We start from the raw sequence: 26,989 nt of genomic DNA, 5'->3' as shown, positions 1-26,989 counted from the left end.
AATATTCGTCTATCTCTCTATCTCTTGACCTCGAATGACAGGGTTTTTGCGCGGAATACCGTAGTTGATGTCCATATAGAAGAGAAGCAACCCATAACAGATCATTGATATAGTGCAAAAACTTCCTGGTGAAAGGGCTTTCTTCTACAGTTGCAGACTATTTTTTTGATCCTCTTTGGTGGACAGATTGATTATTTCTGAGTAACAAGATCGGTTGCTACTAAAGCCCTCATCGCACTAGAGAATTATTGAAACAGGTGGGCTCATCATTATGCACAACAGGCAACTATAGTAACGGCCTGAAATGTTGAGATTGTATGCCAAGGTGTACTTCGGTGACGACCAATTTGTCGCAGAATAGAGAAATGATAAACAAATTGCCCGGACAGTGGCACAGGCGCATCAAAAGATCTACTATTGAACGTTAAGTCTGAGTTTTTAATATGAAGAGTAGGAGTCGATAATTATTAAACTTATTGTAAATTCCATACTGAACATATTCAACACTAATTACCGACAAAAAACAACCATGAGTAATACCGCTTAAGAGCTTGTATAAGACTTCGTTAATACTGCAATCAAACCGCAAGCCACCTTCCAAAGCTTGTTGAAATAGGCCATTTTTATCCCTTCTAGCGGCAATTTTTTTTACGTTACATATGCGCCTTGTATTCCAGGTTGTGGACGGGTTGAAAAAAACGGCACTAAAAAATATGCTGGAGGAAAAAGGGATTTAAAGATGATTCAATAACATCGGAGTAACTTCAAAAACTGCGAGTATTACTGATTCAATCTTAGAAGACAAACAACTTTGCAGCGGAATTTGAGCGGTTCACGACACTTCCATCCACCCGCTACTATACTTCCTTAGTTAAGGACAAATTCCTATCGAACATGCAGTCACATTTACGCAATGACGATGTAAAATTAGATACATTGAGTGAACCCAACGCTTCTTTAATCGGGGAGAACATCACTCTTCCAAAAGATAGTTTTAACTCATACCTATGTTATCTTCTTTACGAAATGGCACACTATAAATTAACGATGATTCCCTTCCTAGTAATAGTGATATCAACTTTAATGATCGTTTTTTTTCATAATATCGTCCTTTGTAATGTTGTTTTTGGTCTGTTAATTTTTGCCTTCTTTTTTGTTTCAATGGGTGCGCTGATTGCCTTCAATGAGAGTTTCTCTGATGAGGAGTTCAAAATTAAGCTTTTGTTGGAGGTTATCACACGCAAGCCAGCGGTGAAGGGGAAAGAATGGAGAATAATCACGTATAATATGAACCAATATTTGTTTGATAATGGACTATGGAATACTCCGTACTATTTTTATTGCGATCAAAGTTGCTATGGCTTCTTTAGACACCTTATCAAAGGGAAAAATCCGGGTGCAAATTCAAGTTCTTCCGCCAACGACGTTGAAAATACACAGTCAGACGCACCAGCAACCGAGCCTTCGAATGAGGTAACAAAATCTTATAGTTTCAGTGCTGACCCAATCTTAGAAGCTTATTACCTCAAAGCAGCAGAAGCAGAAAAACAGGCGCAGCGTGAATACTGGAGAAAGCAATATCCTGATGCTGATATACCCTGAGCTCGAAACCTCAATAATTATTCAGCAAATATATATATAGCACAAGGATTAATAGAGAAGAAAATGCTTTATGTTTAAGAGCGGCTCGCAATTACAAATTGAAAATGAACGATGATGTACGTAAATACTTCGAAGCAAGAGAACTATTTCAAATTGAGTTAAATAATCAGTACCTCGCAAAGGAAAGTTTTTCAAACAGGTTGGAAGATACTATTTTGGTTCAAAAAATCACTTTGCAATGATTAAACTTGCAATCACGAGAATATGAAAAAAAGAAGAAGTTGAATAGGGAAAGATATGCCCTTATCACATTGCCACAAATTAGTTTAAGCAGCTGAAATATATGTTTCCTTTTTGAATCTGAAACTAGTTACTACATATTACGAGAGGATAGGCACGCAGTTGTTGCATTCATAAACCAACCACAAGTTCTTTCTGTGTTCTACGTAAAATATACCAAGCTTTGGTGATAAAAAATGTGCAGAGGGCATGGTATGGGCGATGTATGACATTCCTTTGTATTACCCTGACGGGTGCTCAGATCGCTTTTTTCTCAAATGTTTCGCGATTGTTTCCACTGTGATTGTTCAGCAAAAAAAAGAATGAAACCGAATATACGAGACTGACTGACACTTTACTTCTTTCAACAAGCGTGTTATGCATGTTCTAAAAGAAGGGAGCGGCATTTACAACTTCCAGTGTTCTCAAGCGTTTCCAGTTTGTTTTTTGGCGCCATTGGATTACTCGGAACTCAATTTCTGCGGAGCTGGACAGTTTCTCACAGGGTTCTCCCCACGCACTACTACACTCACGCCCACACATATTTTGGAAAGTATTATTTATAATAACGCCATTCATTATTCAAGGTAAATAAATAAATAAAAAAACTTGGTTATTTTGTAACAAGCGAAATGCGATTGTTTCAAACCAGAAACATGGATACATAATGGAAAGAAATCATCTCCTGTTTTGTAAACTGCTCATACGAGAGGTCATTATACTTCTATCACTTTTTCATCTTTTCCAAAAGATATAAATATGTACGCTATAAAAAAGTCGCTATGGGGCTAAACTATGTCCTCCTCCATTAAAAGTCTTTTTTCATCGTCAACACAGTCACCTCTTGTCTCTAGAACACTGCTGTGAAAATTATACTGTTTTATACAGTATGTCATGAGAAAAGTGGCGAAAATTGCCCTACTTTGTAAGCCGAATAAGTTTAAGAGTCTTGGTAAGCTGATTGTTTGATCTTCTGCAAAAAAAACCTGAATGCACATTACGAAAAAAACCATAAAAAAGTAGATGAACAAAAATAAGAGCCAATATTTGAACTTGAACCATTTTGGATGTGCTCTTCTTGCATCACAACGAGAACAGTTTAACTTCGAGCATCTTTGCAGCGACCATTTTTTAACAGGTTGTGCAGCATTTTTTTTGGATTTCAAATTCAGCAAGAAAACACAAGCGAGTATAATCACCAAATAAACCAATTGTGAGATAATAACAAACTTGTAGTACTTTGCAAATAGGGGGTGCTTTTTACCTAAAAATCCTAAGTTTGGCACCAACGTATTCTGAACCCATTGTAAAAGTATGACTGTTTGCATTACTCTGTGCAAAGCTTTACAGGCTGTCGACTGAGGAACATCCTCACTAGAAGCGTTAAGAACACTACTGTTATCTTCTTTAATATCCTGAATCATACCAGTACGGAATTTTGAAGTTATAGCACTCTTTCTTAATCAAAGGAGAAGTTGGAGAATCATTTGGTTTGTGCTATTCTCACTTCCATCAACGTTTCCCTCATTTATACATTTACTATTTGTTGGATTAGAATTGTTCCGGTCACCTCATCTAACTTATCCAGAAATGGAAATCAACTTTCTGATTCTCACATCCACGTCAGTAGTGATGACTTCGCTTAAGTTCGTACCTGTTTCGTGCCTGTTTCGCGTTCCATTTGAAGAGTAACTATAGGTTGCTCATTGCCAGCAACAGCCCAGCAACAGCTCAGCAACAACCCAGTAATGTAGGTAGGTTTATTTAACGCAGGGTTACTTCCAATCTAAACGACCATCCGGAAATCTATTTTGGTTTGCTCCCATGTGGCGGCGGCTTTTCTTGGTCTGGTCGTACTGCACGCGAGGAAAGAGGTAAATAAATAGTGATTAACAATTCTTGACCACAGCAAGCTAATCTTTCGCTTGATGGCAAAGAGAACAAATTCATTCATGATGGAATTTCAGTTCCCGTTTCAAGCGTCCATGTATTTTTTTATGTGCGGTTCTTGTCCACATTGAAAGCACAGGGAAGAAAAAATCATGTTGATAATTTGTAGTGTCAATCAAGCATAAAAGCAGATCTTCCATATACTGTACAAGAGTGGTATATAAAACGTAGGCCGATTGCACATGTGTTGACGGGTAAAATTCTGTGAAAATTGTTAAAGCACTGATAAGTTAATAATATCATGTATATAAAATATACTAGAAGTTCTCTCCATGAATTTTGGAATCCATAAAACGGAATCGACACTTTTACATAATCTTATTCTTATATCTTCCTTCATTTTATACGTCGTCGTTCATTGATCCTATTGCATTATCAATCCTTGCGCTTTAGCTTCCACTAAATTCAATGACTGTTCTGAATCTTATTTCACTGGTCTGACAGTTTGCATCATCTTCTTAACACCGTATGTGATAATCTTCTAGCTATATAAATGAACGTATCAATCTGTCGTACTGGTAATTGATGGATATTTCTATCATCGTTCATCAGCGGTATGTCAATGGTAGAATCCAGAGGCTTAACCATCATTCTTTTCGCATTTGCTAAAGAAGGGCGTGTGGTCTAGAGGTATGATTCTCGCTTAGGGTGCGGGAGGTCCCGGGTTCGAGTCCCGGCTCGCCCCATTTAATAGACTTTTTTTTCTTGTAGGTGGTACTTTATTCTTCGAAGAAAACTGAAGGTAATTACGTCTTTTTCCTTGATCTTCACAAAATGGCACGCAAAGGAATGAACCTCTCAAGGGCAAGTTGAGCGCCATCTACGGCTCGAGCACCATATTCAGAAGCAGATTCTAAAAACAGATAATTTATTTTGGCGCTATTCAGGCGCCTCTGATAAAGATAATTACAATGATTATAGGTAACCGGAATTAGAAATTCGTTGCTGAAGAGCAATGAAAACCATATGAGCAAACTGTAAAAGTTATTTGAAAATTTAGGGAACGTTGGCTTGCATGACTGTTCTTCCTTGCGACTAATAGAGAAAAACGCTCCGGATTAATGGAATTTATTTGGCGAGGCGAATGGCGAAAACAGAGAACTCCGGCTATCTATGTATGACTTTGCCTTGCCTCCAAGAATAAACGGGGATGATGCATGTTTCTCGGTATCCCAGAAAGGAAGCTATTTGCTGTCTACGTTGAAAACAAGAAAAATATGTCATTTTCGTGAAGAAGATGGCCCGTTACTGGAAACATCTCAGGCAATTTTTCTCTATTTACAGTCGGGCCTATATAGCTTCTATTCATATTCTGTACACAAGCACCGTATAGACGCCCATCTGTATACCATACCGTCGGAACTTTACTCTAGGAGCTTCGGACAAATAGCTTCGGCGGAACCGCTGCAAGAACTGTCCATGCAGCATGACCTTCCCCAGAGTGGTTCGTTGAACAAATCCGCTGTTGGGTCATTCAATCGAAGCTTGGCGGTATAACAAAGGAGCGCAAACCAATGCCGCGCACATTTGACCGAATTTATCCGACAGTCATCGCCTAAGGGCGGACAGGTCACGTCTCATTTTTGCTTATACAAAAAAAGTGTGACCTTTTTTTGCAGCTGAGCGTCCCATCAGGGCGTCAGCAATGGGAGGCACAGCGAAAAAACAATAACAATGGTAACAGGAATTACCGTTTGAACGCTACATTCGTATGATATTTGTGGCGTTAATCAAAGGGTAGTCATGCTCTTAAGAAGATCTATTCTTTTTGGCATTTTGCGTATATAAGACTATCAAAACTACAGTTTTTGGGTATGGGATTTCGTTCCAAGTCTTTTTTAAGGTTACAAAAAACTAGCATCAGCACATATTATAGCACCCCCTCAAGTCTTTTCGTTTTACTAATAGTGAAGAAGTGAAAAATGACTGTTCCTTATCTAAATTCAAACAGAAATGTTGCATCTTATCTACAAACGCATTCACATCAAGAGAAGACACTGAAGGAGAGATTTAGCGAAATCTACCCCGTTCATGCCCAAGACGTAAGGCAATTCGTCAAAGAGCATGGAAAGACAAAAATTAGCGATGTTTTATTAGAGCAAGTATATGGTGGTATGAGAGGCATTCCGGGAAGTGTATGGGAAGGTTCCGTTTTGGACCCAGAGGAAGGTATCCGTTTCAGGGGTCGTACAATTGCTGATATTCAAAAGGACTTGCCAAAGGCAAAGGGAAGCTCACAACCACTGCCAGAAGCTCTATTTTGGTTATTGTTAACTGGTGAGGTTCCTAGTCAGGCGCAAGTCGAAAATTTATCAGCTGATTTAATGTCCCGGTCGGAACTACCTAGTCATGTCGTTCAACTTTTAGATAATTTACCAAAGGATTTACACCCAATGGCTCAATTTTCTATAGCGGTAACAGCTCTTGAAAGCGAATCCAAGTTTGCCAAGGCCTATGCTCAAGGCATTTCCAAGCAAGACTATTGGAGCTACACTTTTGAAGACTCATTAGATTTGCTGGGGAAACTACCAGTTATTGCAGCCAAAATTTATCGTAACGTTTTCAAAAATGGTAAAATGGGTGAAGTGAATCCAGAGGCAGACTATGCGAAGAATTTGGTCAACCTAATAGGTTCAAAGGATGAAGATTTCGTAGACCTAATGAGGCTTTATCTGACGATCCACTCAGATCACGAGGGCGGTAATGTATCTGCCCATGCATCTCATCTTGTGGGTTCTGCGTTGTCATCTCCTTATTTGTCCCTTGCGTCAGGTTTGAATGGGTTGGCCGGTCCATTGCATGGACGTGCCAATCAAGAAGTGCTAGAATGGTTATTTGCACTCAAGGAAGAAGTAGATGATGACTACTCTAGAGAAACTATTGAAAAATATCTATGGGATACTCTAAATTCAGGGAGAGTCATTCCAGGCTATGGACATGCTGTGCTTAGGAAAACAGACCCCCGTTATATGGCTCAGCGTAAGTTTGCTATGGACCATTTCCCGGATTATGAATTATTCAAGTTAGTCTCGTCAATATATGAGGTAGCTCCAGGCGTACTAACCGAACACGGTAAGACTAAGAATCCATGGCCAAACGTAGATGCGCACTCTGGTGTCTTATTACAATATTACGGTCTAAAAGAATCTTCTTTCTACACCGTTTTATTCGGTGTGTCAAGGGCATTTGGTATTCTTGCCCAGTTAATTACTGACAGAGCCATTGGTGCCTCTATTGAAAGACCTAAGTCCTATTCTACTGAGAAATACAAGGAATTGGTCAAGAACATTGAAAGCAAACTATAGGAAGACTATAGCTCACTCATCCTCCCCCCCTGCATATTTTTCTTTCCTCATGACCATTCATTATTTAGCACATATTTAATACGATAATATATTCTTTTAACCATACACTATGATATTTATAACTAAAAAATGGTAACCACATGAACTTTTTTTTTTCCATTGCCATCTTGTTCCTCACATTTAATTGCTAAGGTGCAATTCGTTAGTCTGGTTGGAGAATCATGAAAGCCCTCACGTGATAAATGGTACGCACCCAATACTTTGCGCTTTCATTATAGATAAGTCCGCTATGACCTTTTTAGTAATAAATTACTAAGAGTCAGCCGGGTAGGCAAATCTCGGCTGCGGGGGAAGAAGGCGTTTCCCCTTCTTAGAACTCAGTATAAATGATAAATACTGCCAAAGATTTCAAGCTTAAACATTGCAATTGATGTGTTTGCTCCGATTTATAGATTTTGCACAACTTTGAACTTAATTAGAATTATATAATTCTACACCTTTCTTTGTTTTCACGATTATTTTTATTTGTCCTTATAATATTCTATTATAAAGGAAAACAAAAAAAACTGAAAGAGGGGTCAATATCGGTAAAAGGATAAATAGCTAACGATACAAACACAATTGGCAGACAATAAATAAACATGGTAAAGATTGCAATAATTACTTACTCCACCTATGGACACATAGATATTTTGGCGCAAGCTGTCAAGAAAGGTGTAGAAACAGCCGGTGGTAAGGCCGATGTATACAGGGTCGAGGAAACTTTGCCTGATGAAGTCCTCGCTGAAATGAATGCTCCTCAAAAACCTGAAGACATACCTGTTGCTACTGAAAAAACATTGCTTGAATACGATGCCTTTTTGTTTGGTGTTCCAACCAGATTTGGTAATTTACCAGCTCAGTGGTCTGCCTTTTGGGATAAAACCGGTGGGTTATGGGCAAAGGGTTCTTTAAGTGGTAAAGCTGCTGGTATATTTGTGAGTACGTCCAGTTACGGTGGTGGTCAAGAAAGTACCGTTAAAGCCTGTTTATCTTATTTAGCTCATCATGGTATCATCTTCTTACCATTGGGTTACAAAAATTCCTTCGCTGAACTGGCCAGCTTGGAAGAAGTTCACGGTGGCTCTCCATGGGGTGCTGGTACTCTCGCTGGTCCTGACGGTTCAAGAACTGCTTCTCCTTTAGAATTAAGAATTGCTGAAATTCAAGGTAGAACATTTTACGAAACTACAAAAAAACTTTTCCCTACGAAAGAAGCTAAGCCTTCCGCTGAAGTGAAGGCTGCGGCATCTGGCGCCAAAAGACAAACCAAGCCTGCTGCTGCCACTACAACTGCAGAAAAAAAGGAAGATAAGGGGTTATTGTCTTGTTGTACTGTTATGTAAGAAACGACAATTCAGATTCAGTATTCAACTATCACCAACTATAATTCTATCTGAAGCAGATGTATCAATATAGGACATTAAAAAATGAGTAAGAAGAAAAGCGTGTTTTTTCTTTTATCTCAAATTTTTTATATTAAAAGTATATTTGTGTAAGTCCTTGTACTAATAATATTGTTTTTTAATCTTACACTACAATTTTTTTTCTTGCAAGATCTTCTAATTCCAGAAGGGTGTATTTGGTTCAGTCAGAGGAGAAAATTGTTAGATTTTCTGTTCTCCATTACTTCTTGCTTGTGTTATCAAATGCTATCTTGAACAATAAATATACAGTTTGGAGTTGAATTCATATATACAGGCTTTAGTTTATTGAATAAGTAAACCGTTTCACAAGCAAAGAGGGTCTACTCCTTCTTTAAAGTTCGAATACGGCGTTCTAAGTATTTATCTTTATCTTTCAAGTCCTTGGTATATTTAGTATCTCTTTTACCAGGGTATAAGACCCTTTGGTCCAATTCTGAGAGTTCTTTCTCCTGTTTTGGATTTATTTCTTCCTTAGCGGTATGTGCCTTCCATATATGACGTATTTGCCCAACACAATACATGCAGAGCGTGTTAGCTCTCTTATAGTGGCCACATGATGGACATTTATTCAAATGGTGAATCATCTTCAATTGCTTCTTGCCTGGGCCATAAAGCTTTTGTCTCTTCTTTTGATGAGATACCTTTTTTTTAGGAACTGCCAGTAATATACCATTATTAGAGAAAAAATCCTTTTCTTTAGCACCTTCATGATCTCCTAGTAGCCTTTTTTTCAACCATTCATGCATATATCCTAGCTGTTTTTGGCCTGGAGCCACAAGTGAAGGGTTTACCAATGGTGTTAACCACCCAATTAAATTAGCAGAAATAATTTTTTGGACTGCCAAGTGCTTACCAAAGATCAAAGAGTTCATTGTTTGGTTATTGCCAGTCACTAAGCTCTTTTATCTCCAAACTAAGGACATATACCGGAATACTGTACCTTATTAGGATTCGCTTCCCCAGTGCTTGAAAAATCATCGTATCATACGATCAATTTTTCTCGAGACCACAAATAGATCAGGATCGCCAAATAAAGTATGTAAATATTAGTAAATAATGTCCACCGTTTCTCATCTAAAGGAGTAGGGAAAAGGTTCAATCTCAACGGTTCTTTCACACTTAAGTACTCTATAAACTTTAATGATGGATTCCTTGAGCTCATTACAGCCTGCTTCCTATGTTGGTTTTGATACTATAACTAATCAGATCGAACATCGTTTGTTGAAGAAAGGTTTCCAATTCAATATAATGGTAGTAGGTCAATCCGGCTTGGGTAAAAGTACTTTGATAAATACATTATTTGCCTCTCATTTGATTGATTCCGCTACTGGCAACGATATCTCCGCTTTACCTGTTTCAAAAACCACCGAAATGAAAATTTCTACTCACACTCTAATAGAGGATCGTGTTCGCTTGAATATTAACGTTATAGATACACCTGGATTTGGTGACTTTATCGACAACTCTAAGGCCTGGGAACCTATCGTGAAATACATCAAAGAGCAACATTCTCAATACTTACGTAAAGAATTGACAGCACAACGTGAAAGATTTATTGTTGATACACGAGTCCATGCTATTCTTTATTTCGTCCAACCGAATGGAAAGGAGTTGAGTCGCCTTGATGTTGAAGCTTTAAAAAGACTGACGGAAATAGCAAATGTGATACCTGTTATTGGTAAGTCGGATACATTAACTTTAGATGAAAGGGCAGAGTTTAGAGAGCTTATCCAAAATGAGTTCGAAAAGTACAATTTTAAGATTTACCCTTATGATTCGGAAGAGCTTACTGATGAAGAGTTGGAACTCAATAGAAGTGTCAGATCTATAATCCCCTTTGCTGTGGTTGGTTCTGAAAATGAAATTGAGATAAATGGTGAAACTTTTAGGGGAAGAAAAACTCGTTGGAGTGCTATTAATGTTGAAGACATCAATCAATGTGATTTTGTATATTTGAGAGAATTTTTGATCCGGACCCATCTCCAGGATTTAATCGAAACAACCTCTTACATTCACTACGAAGGATTCAGATCAAGACAATTAATAGCTTTGAAGGAAAATGCGAATAGTCGTTCCTCAGCCCACATGTCTAGCAACGCCATTCAACGTTGAATCTATCAAAATGATACTAATAACTATATATCTGATTAAATTATATCTATGTTAAGAATCTTCAAATTATTTTATATGAAAAAATGTCTCTTATTTGCTTCTCTCCATCTACACTTGATAATACCCGGGAGCGTTTCTGTCGTGGAACTTTAGATCCCTGCATTATCGTATAGATAGACAGGAGTTTTCGACTCTTCTTTGGTGTGCAATCATGGACTATTAATTTTGATAAATAAAAGCGCATGTGGCTCTCCTAGCCTGAATTTTTAATGTTAAAGGTGAACATCATCTTGAAAATCATCATTTATAATCTTCAAACAAACTTCAAGACTACCACGTAATAGATTTAAGATTGAATTAATGAGGTAGACAGTGAAAAAAATCGCAGTGTTATCAGGTGTATTAAATAATTATCAAAATAGGACAGCACACCTTCACGAAGCAAAAAGAGTACTAGCTTTCCACAGATATTAACACGGGAATTTGCATGAGTCATTAAGCATCCGCTAATCTGAAGCCGTCATTCTGGTGTTCTTACACGTTACCCAAATACACTTAGCGTATAAAGGAAAAGAGCTGGTTTGTAGTGCGAGTTTTCTCTTGGAGTTTATTTTTTTCTGAGGTACGACTGACGCAATTCAAACGTTTCAATTAGTTACTGCAGTCAGATTTGCATCAAGTCAACTGTATTTTACAACATAATTAAGTGATTAATTTCCTATGATATGTTTGCGCGTCAAAATATTGTATTTAGTATAGTAAATTACCGCTTGAACAACTGATTTTCATCCTCGATTGCCCTCATCCATCATAGCGTTTTTTGGGCTGAAATAATTGGATTTAGAAAAGCTATATTCGAAATACTGTTCATATTAACCACTATGATAGTTTTTTCCAGATTGGAAACCTAAACTTTTTTTGTTAGTTGAACTACGTCAATAGAAGTAGCCCTAACACGAGCAACTTTTTGTTTGAGGATGAATTATTTGGTGCAAAAAAATCAGTAGGAAAAAAAACATTTCTTTCTCTTTTTGACTTCCAGGACAAATTCATTGTGCATACCAAAACATGTAAAAAAAACTCTTTAAGTTAGAGTAAGAAATACTGCTCCAATGCCATAATGTTAGACAGAATGTTCAAAATCCAACCTTCTGTTATTTTTCAGACACTAAATTGTTTGAATTTTAGAGGGGATTTATTCTGACTTTCGTGTCAGTGAAAGCAAATGCAGCGACGCGCCACATTATCAATAGCCATGTGAAAAATCTTATTGGGATTAATAGTTTAGAAAAAGATGGTCGAGGATGAATGAACACGCTTCTATCCATATTAAACAACAGATATTTGCATAACATTGTAACCACTGCAGCAATAACATAACATTAAACTTCATGATGGAACATAAATTCAAAGCCATCAAGTTATTAAAACAGTCGTGACCAATCCATATATATAGTGGACGTGACAAAAAAGAAAAAAATGTTGAGTTGTATCAAGCTACCGTTTCTTTTCTAAGAACTTCACCAACGAGGTAAACTTATGTTCTTCTCAGGTTAGTGTTTCGACGGGATTTCGATGATACTGGCAAAAATACAAGAAATTGAACAATTTAGGAAAGCGGTTAAAGTAGAACATATCACTCCAAACAAAATAGCAGCAAAAAGTTCGCGTAGGAAATAGGAACTTCTTTTAGAGTATTATATAACAAAGAGCATCTGCTTTGTGAGGGAACAGCTGGCGAGATCGCAATAGGAACACTTAGAAGCAATTACATTCTGCCATTTAAACAATAAATAACCAGATCTTATGCGAAGAGCAAGACACGAGTACATGAGCAGTTAAAATAGCAACAAAAAAATAATCATTCTGAGATAATAAAGATTCTAAGATGCCAAGAGACCGATGATTTTTATAAAATTGACAGAAAAGGAAAGGAGGAAACGTACATAAACCAGAAAAAACAGCACCTATTATTTGAATAAAATTGCTTACAAAAAAGTTTGTCCGAACAGGCAGATGATAGAAAAGACAATTCACCGACAAGCCGACGCTCTAGGAAGCACTTTTTTTGAAGAATGAAGGATATTAAAGGAGGTTGAGTTACTAAAATAGGCTAATAACTAATAATGACAAGGAAAGTAAGGGGGGGGATATCAAAAACCCGAACAAATTCAGGGAATAGCCTAATAGGCAGTGCGCCTGAGACACTAGCATGAAATATGGGGGCTAATTAAAGCTTACAAGTTAGAGGTGCTGATTGAACACAATTCGATAGCCAAAAAGGTATACAGAGATATTTCAATATGCGGATCAGGCAGCGAGATTACTGATTGCTCAAATTCAGTCTTTTGTGCAGGAAAGGCAACGAATTAGTGAGGCATTCGTTAAAACGAAGAATTGGAAAAAGATCTTGTGGTTGAATACATAGGTCGTTAACTAAAAAACCTGCCACGCGGTCAGTTAAAGAAAAGCATTCATCAGGAAACTGTAATATGCAGTTCTTCCACCCACCCTCCCCCAGCCTTCGGAAATCCTATAAATTAGTCTATCACTACAGTTAAAATATTAAGAAATGCAACAATGTATATGCTTTACTTTCTGCAATCACCATCAATGCATATCCAAAACAAAAAGCTTTTGCTACATTCAAGTTTAATTATTATTATTAGTACTACATTGATATTTCTATGCTCTCTTGCCCTTAGACGACTTTCGCAAATTCTCAATGGTTTGCACATTTAATTACCCAACCGAACGAAGGCGTAAATGGTGTGCTGCCGTTTGCGAATGCCCCGCCGCTTTTTCAGATGACTGCTCTATGAGAATTTTTTAAAATGGACTAACTGCTGACCATGCAGCAGTAAATAAATCGGCACATTTTCATAGAGTGCTCTAAGACCGTACACAATGTTGTGATACTAATATCTTAGAGTCTTAAAATATGCGTGATTCTCTCGCCTCGAGCAAAAAAAACTCGTTTGTTAGTTCTGCAACTATAGCGTCTTTAATTACCTGATGGTGGAAAGCACTATGATGCTCAAGACCTCGTTGCCTCTCATGAAATACCTTCATATTTAAGCCGTACTAAGATTGCAAGATTTTGCAATTTAGCGATAATTCGGCCATAAGAATGTTTGAAAGTATGGAACTACTCTTTTTACAAATGGTGGTTGATTAAGGCTGAAAATAAAGAAATCTTGAGTACAGGCCATAATTCTAATACTAGTAACACTGTATTAGAGGGAAAATCAACGACTTTACAATTTTTATTGGGCCATAGATGGATCTTGATATGGCTAATGAATAAACCATTTCTGAAATACGAACTTTCTGGTTACAAAACCTTTCTTGGCTATTCAATCATATGCCATTCAAAAATGTTACACTACAAAACGGTTAATGTTGAAACAATAATCAACTATCCATCAATTATCCATCATTTACTAATATAACCGATTAATTCATTCATTCATATAACTAGAGGATTAACGCCATAAAATGGGGTAAGAAATAGAATAAGATTATGTAAAATTGTCGATTCCCTTTCGTGGATCCCTAATTCCATGGCGAGAACTTATAGTATATTTTATATACATAATATTACTAACTTTATCAAAAATGAAATCCCAACAATTGCCACGGAATTTTACTGGACAATACTTAACTTACACTTGAGTATATGAAGGAATATTAGACTAAAATAGTAACTATATTACTGATTACCTTATCATTATATATAAATAAATAAAAATAATACCGTAATAAAAAGTGTATTCTAGAGATCTAACAAATATTATTCTTTATTATTATTACACGGCGACATGAAAATATGAACATTCAGATTTTATTAATGGTGGTGGTGAAACTGTTGAATTTGTATAGGGTAGTATTATTGCCTCTTGTTGACCATGTTCGTTTTTTATGTAGCTATGAGTGATAAAGAAAACCAGTTGGCTTTGTCTTATTATGCCGTCCGTTTTTTTATTTGACAGAATTGTGTAAAAATTCAGCAGTAATATGCAATCAGAGCAACGGTCAAGAAATATTTCCAAAGCTGATTTTTTGTCCAAAATAAACTGGTACAAGAGTAGTGAATGTTATCAGTACAAATGTTATTGTCGTTTGGTTCTTACTTCATTGGTAGTTGACAAGAATGCAGAAAATGTTGATAACTAGTATGTAAAACGCTCGCCGATTGAACATGCTAAATACGTTCAATATAATTATATGGCCAGGAACTTACAATAAGTTCAATGTAACGATTCATATCCTCTATACATAGATTCTAAGTGGACGCCCAACTAATAGCATTCTAGCTTAAGTTGCACCCACTAATCAAGCATCAGTTTAGCATTCTTCGCTCCAAAATAAATGCAAGGTGTTTGTCATGTGCCACTCAAATGTTCCAGAATGCAACTATGGTAACTTAAGTGAATAATGAATGATAAACCTACTTGTTCCAGCAGAAAGAATGGGTTGAAAGCCTGCTGGGGTGAATCACTAGATGTTTCATTTGTACATACATAGCCTCATACGCGATCTCTTCGTATATGTTCTACATCACTTTCTTAATTAGAGTTGGCCGTGTAGTGGTAAGGATGAAAAAAATAGCATACCAAACACGGCTTGCAAGGACGTACATGAACCTTTTTGCAGTTACATAAGGGCTAAACTGTCTATTTCACTTCAATTTTCTTATTGTTTCTGGTTGAACCGCAATCGAGTACTTGATACGATAAATATACTATACCACACAATATTCATTTCCTTAATGAAAACTGTGCGTAAAAATATGGACTCTTTTCGCACAGGTCAAACATTTTAGTAGTCGAACCTCAGGGAAAATTCATTGGCGAGTGATGAGAATGTTAAGAAGCCTTGTAGCATCATTTCCTTTTCATTGATAACCTTTATCTGTTTTCATACGCAGAATAAAAAGAGAAGCTCATCTAGAAACTTGCGAGTTTTAGTTTTTCGTTATAAGAAATAATAATTTTTTTGTATTTAATAGTAGATCTCTCTATTTTTTACGGTAAGAAATTTCAAAACCTATTTTCGTTTCGGAAGGCGAATACCTTCTTTAATTTTATTTAAATAATAAGAAAATGTTTGTTTATTTTTATGTTTTTAAAAAGTATTAAATACTTTTAAAAGAATTCGATCATGTGATTTACATTAATCAACCCTCTTTCAATTATAGTCGAAATGGGAAAGGCGGAGTACGAGTTTTTGCGCTTCTAAAATCAGCTAGCAGAGATGCTTAAGAATTGACGAATACATATCTATTAATTTGTATATGATATCCAGGCGGTCAGAAATGAGTAAAATGTAGAATACAGTAGTGGCAAAAGCTTTGCTGACTTGAGATGTCAAACAAAATAGCAAACTTTTGCTTCTTTATTTTGTTAGTCCCAAGATTGAAAAGAAAGCTCATAAGTGTATTTTACGTACCCTTCAGTTAGAATCTTGCATATTTCCGTCATCTTCGAGAATTTCGTCAAGGTTTGGAATTGGATATTTGAGAATACAAGCTGAACCCGCTAGTATCTCAAGCTCTTCGCCATAACTTTGTAAAATACTTAAAACAAATACTTCTCCGGTATTCTGCTCAATTTTCTCTATCAAGTCAAGGAATCTTTCACGCTTTTTTATATCGTCACTTTTCAACACCCTATCTGTAATAGGTAGCGTAGGTATTGGGTTCATTTGCGCGGCCTTATCGATTTCTTTTTCACCGTACCAAGCCTTATTTATCGTCTTTATTCAAAAGCTCAAAGAACTCTTCCATGATTTGTATTTCTTTCAGGAACTTCTTTTTTTGTAATGGCTTGGGATATTCGGGATCTCTCAAAACCTCAAGGATCCCTTGTAAATACCCTGTAGAACAATGAGCAATTATAAACACTTCTTGATTCTGTAAAACTGAATTATTTGTTCTTTCTCTGCATACCTTAGGATTTTTTTCATTAGTGCTCTTGCGTAAAAACCAGGCGAGCACAATATGATCATTCTCGGCTCAGTAAAATTGAAGTTTTTAACCACTGCATCATAAGTTGCTCTATAGAATACTTCAGTTTTCCGATTAAATTTATCAACATCAATTTCGTCTTTCTTTTTTGGCATCGAAATTTCGATTCTCTGCCTTAAGATTGTCGAGGAAGGTGTCAATAAGCAAACGTGGGAGGTTCCTTCTTGTAGCACCACCGCAGCAGTGTCTGATTCCGTTTGGGACTCTACGGCTTCTTTTGAAAGTTTCTTGGCATATTTATTGAAGTGGCGCATGAAGGTTGTAATTTGATGTCCATAGGTAATGCTAAAGCTGAGAAATTTACCCAAAGGGACATTCGTGCTTGTACTACTCGTATCATCGGTGACAGTAATGCCCTTGTAACGCAAATATTCTTCCTTCATATCAAATTGATAAGAAAGAATTCTCAATCTTACAGTAACCTAATCGGTAATCGTTTTTCTATTTATTTCATCTTTTATATTTGTGAATAACTTCTTAAATACGACTTCATCCTCTTTGTCTATTATTTGATAAATTGAAAAAAGATCATCCCTACTTTGGGGTACTAAAGTGATAACTTTATCATCATTTTCACCGGAGTTTTTTGCAATTGATATGATTTTCATTGCCTTTTAGTGTCTATCAAGCGCTTTATCTAATTTGTTCAGAGTTAAAATTCTTAAAATTCTTTGAATTTTTCAGAAGACTTTTGATAGCATAGAGCATGCCTCCACTTATATATGAACGCTATCGGTTATCAACGTGTGATGAATTCCCAACTTTTCATAAGAAACCTGTTTTCCTTTTGCACCCTCTATTTCTTGACACACCCCATTTCTCACTGTTTATCGAGCAAAGTCTAGAAGCTGCTAACCTCATATAAAATAGCTGAACCCGAAGGTTTTCGAAAAACTGATAGATGAAGATTCTAATTAACCCGTCTATAATATTTTACTTGTGAATGATCAGAAAAATGAGCTTCTTTGGGCAATTCTACGTTATTCATATTTGCGTATGTGTTTTCAAATAAGAAGGCGGTGGAAAATGAGAATAATAATATTGTGAATGATCAGGTGACTTGATCTACATAAAATTGAAAGTACGAATGTGTTCGTTGAATAAGTATGTGAAGTCCAAAAATATCAGTTAGAAGGATGTGAATATTTCTTCTTACCAATATCCAAAGGTATATATCTATATTTCATCATGTGCTGAATTTGTCTTCTCATAGTTAAAAAGAATAATAAGATAAAGTACATTAATAGTATTGGCCAAAATACTGGAATATCGAAGATTGAAAATAATGACAGTACTAGGGAAATGACAGTAGCTCTGATGCTGTTGTACCAAAATTTGAATTCTGGCAGTCTTCTGATGAATGGGCGGAATTCTTCTGATTTTTCTCCAGCTTCCAGTTCATTGTTTTCTTCATCTTGTTGTAAGGACATATCGAATTTTGGTGTCAAAAATGCTAAAAATTGATTTAACAGAAATAAACCGAGACCATAACAAATCACATACCAACCTTCAGCCATTGTAATACGCAACATAAATAGACACAACAAACCACCCAACACAGTCCATCTCCACTTAGCGTGAGGAGTGACTTTGTCTAAATAGTGTTGATATAATAGTTTAGCTGTGTTCATCTTAGCAACTAAGGAGTTGCTAGAACCATCGTTCACCGTATCAGAGCTATCGTAATCCATCTTTTCTTCCTTTTTTGGTGTTATGTGCCCGTGTTGTGAGTATTAAACTTATGTTGAAAATCACTTCTTCCAAAATATTACTTACTTTACGTATTATTCGTGTTCTTGTTTAAAGGCGTGTTTTTCACAAGATTTTTTTTTCTATAGGACGAAAAGCCCATGATTTTAACGTCACAGAAGAAAGAGGATTTTCCATTAAAAAGGCGTGAAAACTCTGCAAAGGCATCGTATTTAATCATTCATATGCTTGTTGTTATTCTGCAGGGTCTGGCAAGTTTCTTATCAGTATGCATATTTGAAAGGATAAAACACGCCTGAAAGATTTGACTAACTAAGGGAAGAACTCCACTACGTACACAGATCATTGCCATACTCTACCAAAAGCGCTATAACAAACTCCATCGATCCATCTATGGTTTGTCATATGACTTGTATCTACTAGATTTTGTCGGTAATGGTCTGTATTTGTATTGTGCTTTACACTATCGTTATTCACCTCTTGTAAGAGAGCAGCTATCCAAAAGGTTCCCACTTTTTTATTCATTGAATGATGTCAATAGCATACCTATATCCAGGTTCCTCATTTTGAAGGATTTTTGTGTTTTTGTTTGCTGCTTAATGATTCTGAAGCAACTGTACTATTATAGACCAACTAAACATATTTACCAGGGCATTTCAATTACTTCTACCCTGTTTTTAAGTGCCTTCCTTATTTTAGGCATACTAACATATGGATGTTCTATCTACAATTTACCGCTGAAGAATTCAGGTAAATTCGGTGTTTTTTATCTGGACCACATAAATTATCTATGGGTGATGGCAAATTTGGTTAAAAGTTTCAAGTACGTTCCTCAAATGAGTATTAATTGGATGGGGTGCTCAACAGTGGGGCTGTCCTCAAAGTTTGTTCTGATATCATTTTTTGCGGAATTTATCGATTTTCTAGGTAGATTGATAATACCGACTAGCGCTCTATTTTATGAAATTCCCTTCAATTCAACGCCTTTTTGGGTAAAATTGATACAATTTGTCACTTTATTGATTATACTTTGCCAAGTCCAATATGTTTACGTAGGAAGGAAACCACGGTTACCAAAAGGGAAACTATAATACGGCTAGATCATTTTCTCCATGGCGTTACGATGGTACACCCTCAGAAAAAAGTTTTACGCAATGCATTTTATTACTCTTTCGTTTTTTCACATAGATACATACATATATATATATATATATATACATACAGGCAACAAAGTAATGATAGAGTAGAATTAAAGTTTTTTGCCGAGAACAGAAGTGGCTATCTTAACACCAGCGCCAACGTGCCTTTCTGGGTCCGACTGAAAATCTTTCAAGGTAACAGGCTTCGTGTATTGTAATAGATTATCCAATTCAGCCTTCATTTTATTTTTCAGCTCTTCATCTTTGGTAATAATGAGAGCATTCGATTCTAAGTCTAATGAATACGCTCTTCTTGTGTAATTGGAAGACCCTACTACTGTGATGAAGGGTTTCCAACTATCATCGTCGCTTTTATCACGAGAAGAAAGCCAAACACCCTTCGCGTGATATGACCAACCATTAGGTTTATTTACTACGCCCCTTTGCCATTCTCTTAATGTAATGGCATTTTCTTTTTTGTATTTAAAGACATCTTGTAAAAATTTCTTGGATAAGTATAAGTAGGCACCAGGTAAGTTTGATGAGACACCTTTTGATTGGTAAAATCCGTTTGCGAAGGGAGATGCCGTTATCACATTTGCCTCTGCAACTGGTGTCGCTAGAAGTTTAGCCTTTATTTCTGGAAGAATATTGAAGTATCCTGCGGTGAATGTCCAAGATATGGCACTATTTGTTATATTCGATAGCAATGACAATATCGTTGATTTTTCTGTCGATTTGTCATTATATTTAGAGAAAAGTGGGGTGAATTGCGAAATTGGGTAAACTATAGTGGTAAATTGGCCGGTTGAAGTGATTGGAAAATTTTGATTAGAGCCCTGTAAAAACTTGTCAAGTAACTGAGATGCTTCCCTCAGGAACTTCCTTCTATTTTTCATTGGTTCAACTGTGGGGTTCGAATCAGGCCAAATAATATCAACATTGGTGTCGACTTTCGGCATTGCGATCTGATAACTGAAGGAACTTATGAGTTGATGTAATTTGAAATAATAACTGGAAAATTTCGTGGATTTGAAGAGATAATATCTGTCCTGTCTGTTAGTAAAATAGTCGTTTGAAAGGTTGGCGCCTGAAAGAATGACCTCATTATCAAATCCATAAATCTTCATATGTTGTAAGCCTAAACCTTCATTGAATCTTCTGGGAACCAGGACTTTTTTCCAACCATGATAAGCAGGAGTCTTGTATAGTCGGCAGTCTACCCTTTCAGATCCATATTTGGCGACTAAAGACGATAGCAAAGTAGCAGAACAAGTGGAAGGCAATTCCCTTGTCCCACGAAGACCATCTAACAAAAAGGAGACTTTCAAATTGGGGTTCTTGGACAATGCCTGAGCTATACAATCCACCAATTCAGTCTCACTTTTGCCCAAATACAAGGATGCAATGAAGATCCTGTTCTGCGAACTAAGTATTTTCGACTTTAAGAGGTCGTAAAAATGCGATGGAGATTCGATGATGTCGATTTCGTTTGCTTGAAAATGAAAGCATGTCTGTAAATTCTGTTGTAAAGACTTGTTAATTGTACTTAAATAGCTACTAATTGGAGAGGGGCTTGCAACGGACATCTGCCTTTGTATAGTGAGGGCTTTCGAAAAAGTTCGGGATAATAATCTGTAATTATGACGAGTAAGTTGGAGCAAACAAGCCGTCATGGATATATGCTATCCTGGATATGCTATTGGCAGTTTTAGACGGGCAAATGTATGAGATACTATTTGTACCCTTCTTGTAAGAGTTTCTCTTTGGAGGAAGTCGGGAGTGGATCTCTTCAGTCGGTGGTTATGCTATTACTTTTTATTTAATGTTTCCTTCTTAACATACAGGTTAAGAGGCAGGAAAAAGGAAGGGGATAAAAAAAAAAATATGCTGAAAGATCATAATATGGAACGTATTTAATAATTACTGGGATATTTGATTTATTTTTAACTAGTGCATGGGTAAAAACAATTACAGTTTCACCTTGAATTCCTTCTTAAAATCTTGATATTAACGATGTCCACATCACTAATATTTTTTCGAAGTTTGGCTCTGTTAGAAAGAGACATCAAAGTCTCACTGGTTGCAAAAGAGTTTTGGTAGGTGTCGGACCTATCCCAAATATCAGTGGGTTCATCGTCTGTAGTGGTCGTGTTGAATGAATCATTATTATAATGCTGAATTTTTTCGTTAGCAGGGGTTTGGCAAGGAGTCATATAACCGATATTGTCGTGTGTTATAGTCGTATCATCAACGCCCACTTCGTCTTTGAATGGTTTCTTATTAAGGTTTGCCGTGTGCATGGGCTTTGGCATCGGCCTGGACTTGGACATCGGTATTGGAGCAATATTTTGTCCTTGCATGACGTTGACAATGGTAGTGGAGATACGTTCAAACACTGTACGTACCGGTACAAACCAAGGTTTCCATTCCAGACTGATATATACGCTGGGCACCCCGCAGATAGAGTGGAACACACCCAACACGAATCCGAAGATAAGCCCTATAATACTGCCGAAAGCACAAAGCACAGCAAAGTACTGCAACAATGTCAAGACCACATAGAAGTCAACAGTACTAGTATGCGCGACCAAACGACTCAGAGACGTACCCAGAAATAACTTCAATGGAATGTTGATGGGCAATGCCACAAGCTGGAACCCATTCCATACAAAAATCGACAAAGGCAATTCCACAAGGGCACGGAAAAGGGGCGCCATCACTCTTGTGCATAAATGCACGCTCCAGTCCACTATAAACATCCTCGTGGTCACTTATAACCAGCTGTCTCCTCCTATGATCACCGATGAAGCCCTAAATAGCAGCTTCTTTTAGTCGTTGCTCACCCGGCAGCTCTTGTTTTTTTTCTTCTGAGATTTTTCGCTATAAAAAAAGAACAGAAAAAGAGAGGCTACCTGTATTATAACCATTCCACTCCTTCCTTTGGCAGTAAACACAATGCAACAAGCATGCACAGCGGCGGCACGGTGGACCACATAAGTGTATGTGCACACGAGTGCCCTGCGCACTGCAAATATAACACTCCTGTTTCTGCCTCATTTCCCCTTTTAAACGCTTCCACGGGTCATGGGTTCTAATTATGGAGAAGATCAAGCTTTGAAATGGCCCGTTTACACATTTTGATACAACCGTAGACGGCGTCTCGTTTCAAAGATCGTGTGGTTATCTATCGTTATGTACTCATTGTTTTCAAAAAATAATCTCTGAGTTGTTTAGATGCCACTATATTTCTATTTGTATTTATTTTTATATACTTACTTGCTTATCTTTTCTTATACTCAAAAAACGTCACTTGGCTGGATCTACTGGACGATTCATTCTGCAAACTCAGGTCTCAGGTCTGACCGGCGTGGAGCCACCAAGGGATGGAGCTGGCATAGAAACGTGATGGCCCACATCAAAAACATCATGGCCAATGTTAAAATCACTGTACTCCTCCAAACACTGTGCGAAAAAACTTCTTGTTAGTAGGAAAGAAAAAGGAACCGGTAATACGGCGATTCTCTGTGGAAAAAAATTGCACATACGTTTGATTGTTCTTTGGAGCCATTATCCAAAACAACACGGACATGGCACTCACCACTATGAATACACCAACAACAGTATAACTAAATTGGACACGCAGACTAGTTAGTAGAGGATGCGGGGGGGAAAAGGTAAGCGAGGGGGACAGATTAGCACACATACAAACTACTCATTGCTCTTTGTTCTTTATCGTTCGTTGGTCCTTTTGTTTCTTAAAGTATAGATAAAAGGTCAAAAATTGCAGCAGTCTTTTTTACAGAGCGAAAATAAAAACGGCAAAATTTTGTGAGCCTTTGATATCATGATGACCAAGAAAAGGGAGGAAGTAAGCAGCAAGATGTCTCCGAACGGCAAGATCTCTGTTCCCGAGGGAGTGGTCAATTGGCTGTTTAAGGTCATCCAGCCCATCTATGAAGACGGAAGAAGAACCTTCCACGATTCATTGGCGCTACTAGATCGATTTCATTGTTTGCGACCAAGAACAAGAGTGTTTACACACCCTGACGGCACTCCGCAACTACTGTTGTCCCTCTATGGTACCATAGGCAGTGGCGGGAACGCTTCGTCTCCAAACTGCGTGCCCGTGATCATGTGGGTGCCCAATTTGTACCCGGTAAAACCTCCCTTTATTAGTATAGACTTGGAAAACTTCGACATGAACACCATCAGTAGTTCCTTGCCCATTCAAGCGTACATCGACTCTAATGGCTGGGTCGCACTGCCCATACTTGGCCGCTGGGATCCTGCCACGATGAACCTCACAATGATCGTACAAGAGTTTACTAGTCTTTTGAGTGAACCGTCGCAAGATCGGGTGCCCAGTCTACCGCCAAAACCCAACGTACAGCCCTCACTGGAACGCACGACCCCCCCACTGCCACCAAAGCCCAACAGTCCGCACGTACAACCGCCATTGCCTCCGCCTCCACCACCGCAGCCGCCATCCAACACGGTCGACCTTATGGACATTGACAACACGGACAGCTCTTCCACCAACCATCACGAAATGCTACACAACTTACAATTAGTGGTCAACGAGCTGTACAGGGAGGACGTTGACTATGTGGCGGACAAGATACTGACGAGGCAGACCATCATGCAAGACTCGATTGCCAGATTCCACGAAATGATTGCCATTGACAGGAACCATCTACAGGCCGTCGAGCAGGCCATCGCGCAGACCATGCGCTCGCTAAATGCACAGATAGACGTCCTGACCGCGGAAAGGGCCAACGTCCAACAGTTCAGCTCAGCGTCGCCACTCGATGGCGAGGACATGAGCTCCATAGCCGTCGCACAAACGGAGGGACTCAATCAGTTGTACAAACTCGTCGCCAAGGACTACGCCCTCACGGACACCATCGAGTGCCTGTCCAGGATGCTGCACCGTGGCACAGTTCCCCTCGACACTTTTGTCAAGCAGGGACGTGAACTGGCACGCCAGCAGTTCCTTGTGCGATGGCACATCCAACGAATCACTTCACCGTTAGCGTGACTCACTTTCTTTCGCATCGCCGAAATGTCATCGAAAACAAAAAATATTTTCTTACTTCTACCAAACGAACAACAGGGAATAGTATATATCGCATACATATTTTCTACATACGGAACTTCCCAGAAACATCTGAGCCCACAGATCCCCATATTCTAATGCTGAGATCGTTGTTGCAAAGTGGCCACCGCAGAGTGGCTGCTTCTTCGTGCGCCACCATGGTGCGTTGCAGTTCCTCGTCGACCTCCGCTTTGGCTTACAAGCAGATGCACAGACACGCAAAAAGGCCTCCCCTGCCCATCCTGGAGACCCCTTCCTGGAGTGCCAACAGTGCCGTGTCCTCGATCATCTACGAGACCCCAGCGCCTTCCCGTCAACCAAGAAAACAGCACGTCTTGAATTGTTTGGTGCAAAATGAGCCCGGTGTCCTGTCCAGGATCTCCGGGACCCTGGCTGCCAGAGGCTTCAACATCGACTCATTGGTCGTGTGCAACACCGAGGTCAAGGACCTAAGCAGAATGACCATCGTCTTGCAAGGACAAGACGGCGTCATCGAGCAAGCACGCAGACAGATCGAGGACCTAGTCCCCGTCTACGCCGTCCTGGACTACACCAACTCCGAGATCATCAAGAGAGAATTGGTCATGGCCAGAGTCTCGCTGTTAGGTACAGAATACTTCGAGGATCTACTATTGCACCATCACACTTCCACAAGCGCTGGCGGCGCCGATTCCAACGAATTGGTCGCGGAAATCAGAGAAAAGCAGTTCCACCCTGCCAACTTGCCTGCCAGTGAGGTGCTAAGGTTGAAGCACGAGCATTTGAACGACATCACTAACTTGACCAACAACTTCGGGGGTCGTGTCGTCGACATCAGCGAAACCAGCTGTATCGTGGAATTGTCCGCCAAGCCCACCCGTATTTCCGCCTTCTTGAAGTTGGTCGAGCCATTCGGTGTGCTAGAGTGTGCCAGAAGCGGCATGATGGCATTGCCAAGAACTCCCTTGAAGACAAGCACCGAGGAGGCCGCTGATGAAGACGAAAAAATCAACGAAATCGTCGACATCTCCCAATTGCCCCCTGGTTAATCTCTGCCCAGCAGCCAGCCCTTTTCCCGGCCTCTATTGATCTATATAACGTATCTATATAAACGATGAGCTTTCCTCTCATAAATTCCTATACTTGTACGTTTGTACGAGGTGACGCGTTACCACTTTTTTTTTTTTTTTTGGTTTTTTGCTTTCCTTTTCGATTTTCTTGCCCAAATACTAAAAAGGCTAAGACAGCACCTTGGTGGTCTTCTCAGAAATGGGGAGTTTTTCATAGCAAAGCAGACGGTCATCTCTCTTATTATGGACGGCTATTGGGATGTTGTGGTGTCATCCTTGCAAGACATTTACAATGCCAACGAGGTCATTCCCTTCGATGATGATTTGCAGTCCAAAAAAGCGAACTTCTTTGACATGTCGGAGGATCAGGTGCAATTGCATCTCACCACCTTCCAGGAACACATGGAAAACGTCAACAGAGTGCACCGTATCCTTGACAACGTGCGTTCCAATCTGTCTTTGATGCTGAATCAGCCGCACGAGGAAAAGCATGAGGAAAATGCGGAGGATCTAGAAGACGTAGAAGAGGCTGCCACACCAACATCCTCACAGGGCAAGAAGACCGTCGGGAAAGTGGGCAGATCGTACTGGGCTAGCGAGTACAACCCGAATGCTCCCATTCTGGTGGGCTCAGAGGTTGCCTATAAACCCAGAAGGGGCAATGCTGATGGCGAATGGATCCAGTGTGAAGTGCTAAAGATAATGGCCGATGGAACAAGGTTTGAGGTCAGAGACCCTGAACCAGATGAACTGGGCAATTCAGGCAAGGTGTTCAAATGCAACTGGAAAGAACTACTGCTGATTCCACCAGGTTTCCCCACTAAAAACTACCCGCCAGGCACTAAAGTCCTGGCAAGGTACCCTGAAACCACTACTTTTTATCCCGCAATCGTCATTGGAACCAAGAGAGACGGCACTTGCAGGCTTCGATTTGATGGCGAGGAAGAAGTGGATAAGGAGACAGAAGTAACCCGTCGTCTAGTGCTGCCGTCACCAATGGTCTCTGCTAATCCTGCCAAAAAGTAGAAGCGGTCGCAAACGCAGAACTTGTATTATGGAGCTCTTCTCTTTTAACTCAATCTTTATTATGATCGCCGTTCTCGTTAAAAGTGATGTTTTCACATCGTAACTGAAAAAAAATGAAAAAAAAAAAATGAATGAAAATTTGGAGGAGATCAATTATTATGGAAGATTTCCCAATAGAAATAAGCTATAGCAAAAAACAAGTATTAGCTGGATTTTTTCGTCAAG

General features: G+C 38.6%; 16 protein-coding genes and 1 non-coding gene across 17 annotated transcripts; 9 read left to right on the top strand and 8 right to left on the bottom strand.

The window, feature by feature from the left end:
- Positions 1-894: 894 nt before the first annotated feature.
- Positions 895-1,602, top strand: DFP3 (DUP240 family protein; the record flags this gene model as incomplete). Its single annotated transcript, XM_056231892.1, has 1 exon — positions 895-1,602. The coding sequence occupies one exon, from the start codon at positions 895-897 to the stop codon at positions 1,600-1,602; it is 708 nt and encodes a 235-aa protein (XP_056086355.1).
- A 1,067-nt stretch (positions 1,603-2,669) lies between these two features.
- Positions 2,670-3,305, bottom strand: SKDI03G0705 (DUF4668 domain-containing protein; the record flags this gene model as incomplete). Its single annotated transcript, XM_056231881.1, has 1 exon — positions 2,670-3,305. The coding sequence occupies one exon, from the start codon at positions 3,303-3,305 to the stop codon at positions 2,670-2,672; it is 636 nt and encodes a 211-aa protein (XP_056086354.1).
- A 1,139-nt stretch (positions 3,306-4,444) lies between these two features.
- Skdi_3.trna3P lies at positions 4,445-4,516 on the top strand. Its single transcript has one exon. It is a non-coding gene; the product is annotated as a tRNA-Pro (tRNA).
- A 1,237-nt stretch (positions 4,517-5,753) lies between these two features.
- On the top strand, positions 5,754-7,136 carry CIT2 (citrate (Si)-synthase CIT2; the record flags this gene model as incomplete). The annotated part of the gene is made up of 1 exon (XM_056231870.1): positions 5,754-7,136. The coding sequence occupies one exon, from the start codon at positions 5,754-5,756 to the stop codon at positions 7,134-7,136; it is 1,383 nt and encodes a 460-aa protein (XP_056086353.1).
- Positions 7,137-7,777: 641 nt separating this feature from the next.
- On the top strand, positions 7,778-8,521 carry YCP4 (flavodoxin-like fold family protein; the record flags this gene model as incomplete). The annotated part of the gene is made up of 1 exon (XM_056231859.1): positions 7,778-8,521. One exon carries the CDS (start codon positions 7,778-7,780, stop codon positions 8,519-8,521), a length of 744 nt encoding a protein of 247 aa, XP_056086352.1.
- A 401-nt stretch (positions 8,522-8,922) lies between these two features.
- On the bottom strand, positions 8,923-9,474 carry MRPL32 (mitochondrial 54S ribosomal protein bL32m; the record flags this gene model as incomplete). The annotated part of the gene is made up of 1 exon (XM_056231848.1): positions 8,923-9,474. One exon carries the CDS (start codon positions 9,472-9,474, stop codon positions 8,923-8,925), a length of 552 nt encoding a protein of 183 aa, XP_056086351.1.
- Positions 9,475-9,745: 271 nt separating this feature from the next.
- Positions 9,746-10,714, top strand: CDC10 (septin CDC10; the record flags this gene model as incomplete). The annotated part of the gene is made up of 1 exon (XM_056231837.1): positions 9,746-10,714. The coding sequence occupies one exon, from the start codon at positions 9,746-9,748 to the stop codon at positions 10,712-10,714; it is 969 nt and encodes a 322-aa protein (XP_056086350.1).
- Positions 10,715-16,168: 5,454 nt separating this feature from the next.
- SKDI03G0660 (uncharacterized protein) lies at positions 16,169-16,420 on the bottom strand (the record flags this gene model as incomplete). Its single annotated transcript, XM_056231826.1, has 1 exon — positions 16,169-16,420. One exon carries the CDS (start codon positions 16,418-16,420, stop codon positions 16,169-16,171), a length of 252 nt encoding a protein of 83 aa, XP_056086349.1.
- A 189-nt stretch (positions 16,421-16,609) lies between these two features.
- Positions 16,610-17,125, bottom strand: SKDI03G0650 (uncharacterized protein; the record flags this gene model as incomplete). Its single annotated transcript, XM_056231814.1, has 1 exon — positions 16,610-17,125. One exon carries the CDS (start codon positions 17,123-17,125, stop codon positions 16,610-16,612), a length of 516 nt encoding a protein of 171 aa, XP_056086348.1.
- A 741-nt stretch (positions 17,126-17,866) lies between these two features.
- Positions 17,867-18,433, bottom strand: RER1 (protein retrieval receptor; the record flags this gene model as incomplete). The annotated part of the gene is made up of 1 exon (XM_056231803.1): positions 17,867-18,433. The coding sequence occupies one exon, from the start codon at positions 18,431-18,433 to the stop codon at positions 17,867-17,869; it is 567 nt and encodes a 188-aa protein (XP_056086347.1).
- A 243-nt stretch (positions 18,434-18,676) lies between these two features.
- On the top strand, positions 18,677-19,543 carry SKDI03G0630 (uncharacterized protein; the record flags this gene model as incomplete). Its single annotated transcript, XM_056231792.1, has 2 exons — positions 18,677-18,718; positions 18,794-19,543. 2 exons carry the CDS (start codon positions 18,677-18,679, stop codon positions 19,541-19,543), a joined length of 792 nt encoding a protein of 263 aa, XP_056086346.1.
- A 158-nt stretch (positions 19,544-19,701) lies between these two features.
- On the bottom strand, positions 19,702-21,267 carry PGS1 (CDP-diacylglycerol--glycerol-3-phosphate 3-phosphatidyltransferase; the record flags this gene model as incomplete). Its single annotated transcript, XM_056231781.1, has 1 exon — positions 19,702-21,267. The coding sequence occupies one exon, from the start codon at positions 21,265-21,267 to the stop codon at positions 19,702-19,704; it is 1,566 nt and encodes a 521-aa protein (XP_056086345.1).
- A 303-nt stretch (positions 21,268-21,570) lies between these two features.
- On the bottom strand, positions 21,571-22,353 carry LDB16 (Ldb16p; the record flags this gene model as incomplete). Its single annotated transcript, XM_056231770.1, has 1 exon — positions 21,571-22,353. One exon carries the CDS (start codon positions 22,351-22,353, stop codon positions 21,571-21,573), a length of 783 nt encoding a protein of 260 aa, XP_056086344.1.
- Positions 22,354-22,926: 573 nt separating this feature from the next.
- Positions 22,927-23,310, bottom strand: VMA9 (H(+)-transporting V0 sector ATPase subunit e; the record flags this gene model as incomplete). Its single annotated transcript, XM_056231759.1, has 3 exons — positions 22,927-23,056; positions 23,140-23,220; positions 23,300-23,310. 3 exons carry the CDS (start codon positions 23,308-23,310, stop codon positions 22,927-22,929), a joined length of 222 nt encoding a protein of 73 aa, XP_056086343.1.
- A 164-nt stretch (positions 23,311-23,474) lies between these two features.
- STP22 (ubiquitin-binding ESCRT-I subunit protein STP22) lies at positions 23,475-24,632 on the top strand (the record flags this gene model as incomplete). The annotated part of the gene is made up of 1 exon (XM_056231748.1): positions 23,475-24,632. The coding sequence occupies one exon, from the start codon at positions 23,475-23,477 to the stop codon at positions 24,630-24,632; it is 1,158 nt and encodes a 385-aa protein (XP_056086342.1).
- Positions 24,633-24,787: 155 nt separating this feature from the next.
- ILV6 (acetolactate synthase regulatory subunit) lies at positions 24,788-25,717 on the top strand (the record flags this gene model as incomplete). Its single annotated transcript, XM_056231737.1, has 1 exon — positions 24,788-25,717. The coding sequence occupies one exon, from the start codon at positions 24,788-24,790 to the stop codon at positions 25,715-25,717; it is 930 nt and encodes a 309-aa protein (XP_056086341.1).
- Positions 25,718-25,981: 264 nt separating this feature from the next.
- Positions 25,982-26,764, top strand: SGF29 (Sgf29p; the record flags this gene model as incomplete). Its single annotated transcript, XM_056231726.1, has 1 exon — positions 25,982-26,764. The coding sequence occupies one exon, from the start codon at positions 25,982-25,984 to the stop codon at positions 26,762-26,764; it is 783 nt and encodes a 260-aa protein (XP_056086340.1).
- Positions 26,765-26,989: the final 225 nt, after the last annotated feature.

The sequence above is a fragment of the Saccharomyces kudriavzevii genome (assembly GCF_947243775.1).
Source record: "Saccharomyces kudriavzevii IFO 1802 strain IFO1802 genome assembly, chromosome: 3".
In the NCBI taxonomy this organism is placed as follows: Eukaryota; Fungi; Ascomycota; class Saccharomycetes; order Saccharomycetales; family Saccharomycetaceae; genus Saccharomyces; species Saccharomyces kudriavzevii.
Note: the sequence above shows the minus strand (reverse complement) of the source record. Positions and strands in the feature narration are given on the sequence as shown.